Raw genomic sequence first — 6,000 nt, 5'->3', positions numbered from 1 at the left:
CCTACCAGAGGCAGTCTCAGTTAGATTTTTTGCTTGTTAAATGTCTCAACCAAATCTGTGGCCAGAATTATCTTAGGCTCACTTGTTTTTATTTTTAGCGAAGCTGCTTTTGAAAATTTGAATTTGGCAAGAACTGGATTTGTTCACATACTCTGAGCAGTTATGAACAGATTATCCCTGGTAGCCACCACAAAGCGCAGTGGCAGCCCCTGTCCCTGCAGTAGAAGAATGACACTTGTTGAGGCATAGGTGATGGCTAGTGAAATGGGGAACAACAGGAATATGACTTCTCAGGGACACCTTCCCGACTTGAATGACTTTAGGGATCTGGGTGCACAGCGGAGGAAGGGGCCTCCCAGGGCTGATTGCCACAGTCTGCCCCACTCCACTCCTGAGTCAGCTCAAGCTGGTGACAGAACTCAATCCCAGTCTGCCCCACTGCCCTGGGGGAATCTCCCATCTCCTCAGGAAGCCAGAGAACTGCAGGCAGAATCACCTTTATTGGAGCATGACCTGTTTGGGGCTTACGACTCAACAGCCCCCATAGGTAGCGGGGGTGCAAGGAGGACAGTATCAAAAAAGGATGAGTAGAGCCGAGGCTGTGGGGGTTTGCCAGAAGCTGCTGGCAGGGTGGGCGGGATGGGGCCCGGCAGGTTCAGATTGAGGTACAGCAGCGTTAATAATACTCTTGGAGCGTTAATACTCTGGGGAGGGGCAGGCACTTAGGGGGCCCTAGGGCATGAAGGCACTTGGAGTCGGGAAGGGACAGGGGATGTGCAGTGGGACTGGGCAGGGCCAGGCCCAGGGTTTGGCAGGCACTTTGGGGAGTGCTGGGGACGGGCAGGTTGGGCCCGGCAGCCCAGAAGGCTTTGGTAGAGGCAGGCACAGTCTCTGGGCTGGGTCTGCGTTAAATAGAAGCAGCTGTCCTAGTGCTCATCTCGAAGCTCAGAAGGCAGGAACTTGTACTGCTGCTGTCGGATCTGGGCCAGCTTCTTCCGCGCCTCTTCCAGCTCTCGTTCCTTCCGGAGCATCTCTTCCTGTGCGGCGATGATCTGTGGGAGGGGGGTCAGGGCCTCAGTTCAACGACTTTGTGCCTTAGGGTCTGGAGTAGCTGGGGCCAGCACAGGCCCTGTGACTGCCCTGCTGCCCGTGTCCCTCAGAGCGGCTGGGGCCGAACTCACCTGGGCAATGCCCCCGACCATTTTCTCCTTCACCACCACCGTCTCGTTCTCCTGGTCTTCAAAGGCTGCTGCCTTCTGCGCCGCCTTCACCAGGTTGTCCGAGGCTCGCTTCACTGCGTTCCCGGCAACCTGGGTGGAGAGAAGGCAGCGAGAGGCTGAGAATTCAGGTAGGGTTCCAGCTGAGAGAGTTCCCCCACAGAAAAGCATGGCTTGGGGGTGACAATTTAAAGCATCACAGCCCAAGGTACAATGGGATGGGTTAACGTTCCTCACCTGAAGCCGTTTCATTGCCTCGGAGTCCTGGTCAGCCTTGACCTTGCAGGCCACAAGGAGCTGGGCTGTGGAGGCGGCCACCTGCTTGGCCGATGAGATGAGCTTCTCCTGGCTGGCATGGCCTTGCACAGCTGCATTGGCCGCCTCGCACAGATTGTTGGTGGCTGCAGCCACCATCCGGGCCTAAAGTGAGGAGATAAGATTAAAATGCGCCTCTTGCCCTGGCTCATCCCCTCTCTAGCCTTCTCAAATCTCTTCAGCTCAGAGGCCTAGTGGGTGTTGTACACTCACAGCAGAAATGAGGCCCTGGGACCACTGCCCATCATCCAGTGCGTTGGCTGGAATGGCCCCGACCTGTGGAGGAAGGAGGAGAGCCTGCTCAGACCTGTGTTCTCTGCGCGTCTGTAAAAGCCTCCCGTTACAAGCTGCTGCTATCCCCATGCTTCTCGGTATCCAAGCACTTACCTTCCCTTGGGCTACCAGTTCCCTCTGGGCAGCTGATGCAGCCTTTACCAGGGCACTGGTGGCGGCTGCAATGGACTTGGCAGCTTCCAGTATTTGCTCCTCAAAGTTCAAGGACTCATCTGCCTCCTGCAATGGAGACAAAGGTTGTAGAGAAAGATGCAAAGGAAGAAGGGGCTGAAGGTGAAGACATTCTGCCATTAGGAGGGTACAGAAAAGGGAGGAACAGGACTGACCTTGGGTTTGGCCCGGGGCTTCAGTTGCTCCAGCTTTTTGGCTGCAGCCTCAATGGCGGCTGCAGCTCCCAGGAGCTCATTCTCTGCAATGACTGTGGGGTCCTCTGGATCCACCCACTCTGTTCCTGGTGGGACAAAGGGGGGAAGGAAGGGCTGAGCCAGAGCTGGGAGGTCAGGAGCACTGGGCAGCATGGTTAGTATCACCAGGCCCCTGGCACCTGTGGGGAACTATCGGCAGAGGCTAGCTCGGAGCAGTCCAACACGGAATCGGGATCTCCCCATGACAAAGGTTCCCCTTCCTCCCTTCCCCTGGTCACCCCTCACCCTTCATGGCCTCAGCAGCCTGGATGAGCTCAGTGACTGAACCAGCTACACGCTTTGAGTGTCCTGTCAATTGCTGCTTCAATTCTGGGCTTGGCTTCTGCAGGGTCTGGGAAGAAAGGTGGGGAGCAGAGAGGATCAGACCTTAGCTCCCACCCTGACCTAAAAAAGGGGCAGACGATGGCCTCCCAACCCCATCCCTACACCACTCCACACAGCAGCCCTCAAACACGCTGCCCATCCAGGTGCACTCTGCACACGTGAGAAACACGGCAGGGCTGCATGTCACTCACCGGCTGCCAAGGAGCAAGGAGAATGATGAAAGGAGAAAGAAGAGATGGCGAAGGTAGAGGAGGAGGTCAGGTGGGAAGGAAAGAAATAAGAAAAAGAAGAGGAAGAGATGAGTAGGAGAACCAAAAATGCTAGGATGATGAGGCCCTAGTGGAAGGAGGCTTGGAAATAACGGATTTGGGAAATAAGATGGTGGGTGGAGAGCAGACTCGAGCATACTAGAGAGCTAAGTCTGAGGCACATGGCACGAGGACTGTGCGAGCAGGGAGGCTGGTGTGAGGAGCAGACCACTCCCTCCTTACCAGGAGCACATGGTCGAGCAGTTCCAGGTAGCCATTGGCACATTCCCGGCCGTAGTGCAGGGCTCGAAGCCGCACATCAGGGGCCACTTCTGGGTGGTAAGCAGCTTCCTATACCACCGAGCAATGTGTTAACTTTAGGATCCCAAAGAGCTCCAGGTCCCCAAACCCCTGCAGTTTCTCCCCTGCTGTGTTCTGCCCTAAAACTGCCTCACTACCAGGGTTTCTACCTTGCAAGCCCGAAGCATATCTGCAATAGCACGACGACTCAGATTGGCTGTGGCAATGACATCCTCCTGGCGACAAGAGTTGCCAGCGGCAACCGCCTTAGCTGTTGCCATGGTGATACCCTTGGTCATTCGGATGAAATCTTCTGGTGTAGAGGTCTTGGCAGGGGGCTCTGGGGAACAGAAGACCTGTTGGGGAAGAATGAGAAGAAAAGTTTTACATGGGACTGTGAGACAATGTAGCACTTGGGTAATTTGGTTCATCTATCCAAGTGTTCATTCACTAAACCAGCACTCGCTGAGTACTTATTGTAGGTCATGTCCTTGGAGGAGTCCACATATTCACAGCTAATGTAACAGCAGGCAGCTGGTCATTATTTCTGCCTGCAGTGACTGGGGAGGGTTTGCTTGAAATTAAAGAAACAGCTTTTGAGGTGGGGTTTTTATTCTTGAACCACAGAGAAGCCTTGAACAAGCGAGCAGCTGGAGTAGGGCAAGAAGGAATTGCACTTTAAGAGATACAGGTAACAGAAGAGTATTTTAGGTAGATGGTAGGACGTGAATAACCAGGATATCAAATGGGAGAGTATTAAAGAATGTTCTAGAATACAGGGATAGTGGAGAAAAGGTTGTTGGGGCCTTGCCTATCACACCAAGGAACTTAAGAGTTTTACATCAGATATAAAAGTAATAATTTTTTTTTTACAGAGAGAGCCAGAGATAGGGACAGACAGACAGGAACAGGGAGATGAGAAGCATCAATCATTAGTTTTTCATTGCGACACCTTCGTTGTTCATTGATTGTTTTCTCATGTGCCTTGATCGCGGACCTTCAGCAGACCAAGTAACCCCTTGCTCAAACCAGCAACCTTGAGTCTAAGCTGGTGAGCTTTGCTCAAACCAGATGAGCCCATGCTTAAGCTGGCGACCTCAGGGTTTCGAACCTGGGTCCTCTGCATCCCAGTTCAACGCTCTATCCACTGCACCACTGCCTGGTCAGGCAAAAGTAATAATATTTTGATGTACATGTTCCTCCAACAAATTATCGACGATCGGCTAGGTGGCAGGTTCTGTGTGAGGTGCTAGGGAAGCAACGGGAGAAGGCAGACAGGGTCTTGTTCTCATGGAGCTTACAGCCTAGTTTTGGATACAGACAAAAAGTGAACAAGCAGAAAAATTAAAGACTGTGATCTGGACTGTGAAAGAAATAAAAAGGGTGCTGTGATGAGAAAACAGAAACGAGGTTATTTCAGATAGGTGGTCAGGAAAGGCCTCTCTGAGGAGCAGACATTTAAGGTGAAGCCTGAAGGATTGGGGTGAGCCAGTGTTCAAAAAGCAAGTGCAAGGGCCTAGGGCGGGCAAGAACGGAGAGTGCAGTGGGGCTGGGGTACAGAAAGGGAGGCGACAGGGACAGGATGGGTCTGGGGAAGTCGGCGCGGGCCATGGAACTGGACGGTGATGCTAAGGAGTGTGGGTTCTACCACAGAAGCCAGAGCAGTCACTGAAGGGTGTTAAGCAGTGAAGTGACATAACCTAATTTATATTTTAAAAAGATAATTCTGGCGGCTGTGTAGAGAAAATGGATGGGGGGGGGGGTGAGTGTAGAAGCAGGGAGATAAGATCAAGGCTATGGCATAAATACAACTAAGGACTGATGGTGGTTTGGTCAAGGTGGTGGTGGGAGAGACGGAGAAAAGAGAAAATGAGATCGGAGGGAGCACTCACAAGACTTGCTGATGGGCTGAGATGTGGGGAACGACAGAAGCACTTTACAGCTGGGTTTCTGGCTTTAGGAACCAAGTTACTAAATGGCGACATTTAGTGAGATGGGAAGGATAAGGGAACAATCAGGTTTGGGAGGCAGGAAGTTAAACGTTTCAATTTGGACATCTCCAAGTAGAGATGAAAACAGACTGTCAGAAAGATGACAATTTCAGAAATGAGAAAGATGGACAGGGGAGCTGAGACTGGTGGAGGCCAAAGGCAGGGAGCCCAGGGAGAACACTGGTCCAGCAGTCCCCGTGGGCCGGACGAAAGCTGAACGAGAGTGCTGACTGGGACCGGAGAGGGGGCGAGAGAAGAGGGAGGAAGGGTAGTTGGAATGGCCTGGAGATGGTGAATAAGACAGTGAGGTCAGAGATGACGGAGGAAAATCTTCATGACTGGGAGGTAGTTACACCATTGCCAGGAAGTAACATATCAGAAGAACAGCTGCTCGGAAGGCACCACATCTCATCTCGGGGGCAATGTCAAACAGGCCACCGAAAATAACTCAGAATCAGAAGTGAACTTCTTAGAGAACAATAGCAAAAGTGGCTGAATTTGCCAAAGGGAATAGAAAAAGAAGGCTCTTTGTACAGTTTTGGAAAGGCCTCTTCATTTACTAGGTTGAAGGTAAGTTAATGACGACTGTAGATATTAGGAAGAGAAAAACGGGTCAAGAAAGCCAGAGGAAGAAAGAATTCCAAAGAGAGGCATATTAGCACATTCAAATGCTTTGGAAATGTTTGAAGAAGAGAGGGCCGCGAAGAGGCCACTGAAGGTGGCAACTAATAGGCCACTGTGGGAGGATAGTGGTGAAAAGGTAGTTGTCAAAGGCTAAGGGGTAAAAACAGCGTGGAGGGCAAGAGCTGAGTGTGGCTCACTTAGAGGCTTGGCAGCAAGTGAAACTGTGTGTGACTTTACATTTCTGTGACTCCATGGGAGGTAC

The 6,000-nt window shown here is 52.0% G+C and overlaps 1 protein-coding gene across 2 annotated transcripts in view; it reads right to left on the bottom strand.

Moving 5' to 3' along the window:
* Positions 1 to 481: 481 nt before the first annotated feature.
* The window catches only part of TLN1 (talin 1), a 31,280-nt gene continuing 25,761 nt past the window's right edge, over positions 482 to 6,000 (bottom strand). For both annotated transcript variants that reach the window (XM_066367692.1, XM_066367693.1), the window contains 9 exons: positions 3,294 to 3,479; positions 3,067 to 3,174; positions 2,477 to 2,582; positions 2,153 to 2,277; positions 1,920 to 2,045; positions 1,746 to 1,808; positions 1,455 to 1,637; positions 1,182 to 1,310; positions 482 to 1,052 (listed from right to left, as the gene is read on the bottom strand). In XM_066367692.1, the coding sequence (XP_066223789.1) occupies positions 927 to 1,052; positions 1,182 to 1,310; positions 1,455 to 1,637; positions 1,746 to 1,808; positions 1,920 to 2,045; positions 2,153 to 2,277; positions 2,477 to 2,582; positions 3,067 to 3,174; positions 3,294 to 3,479 (1,152 nt within the window). In that variant the 3' untranslated portion in view covers positions 482 to 926. The remainder of the gene's footprint in view (positions 1,053 to 1,181; positions 1,311 to 1,454; positions 1,638 to 1,745; positions 1,809 to 1,919; positions 2,046 to 2,152; positions 2,278 to 2,476; positions 2,583 to 3,066; positions 3,175 to 3,293; positions 3,480 to 6,000) is intronic.

The sequence above is a fragment of the Saccopteryx leptura genome, chromosome 2, assembly GCF_036850995.1.
Source record: "Saccopteryx leptura isolate mSacLep1 chromosome 2, mSacLep1_pri_phased_curated, whole genome shotgun sequence".
Lineage (NCBI taxonomy): Eukaryota > Metazoa > Chordata > Mammalia > Chiroptera > Emballonuridae > Saccopteryx > Saccopteryx leptura.
The sequence above is the reverse complement of the archived record's forward strand: the minus strand, read 5'-3'. Positions and strand labels throughout refer to the sequence as shown.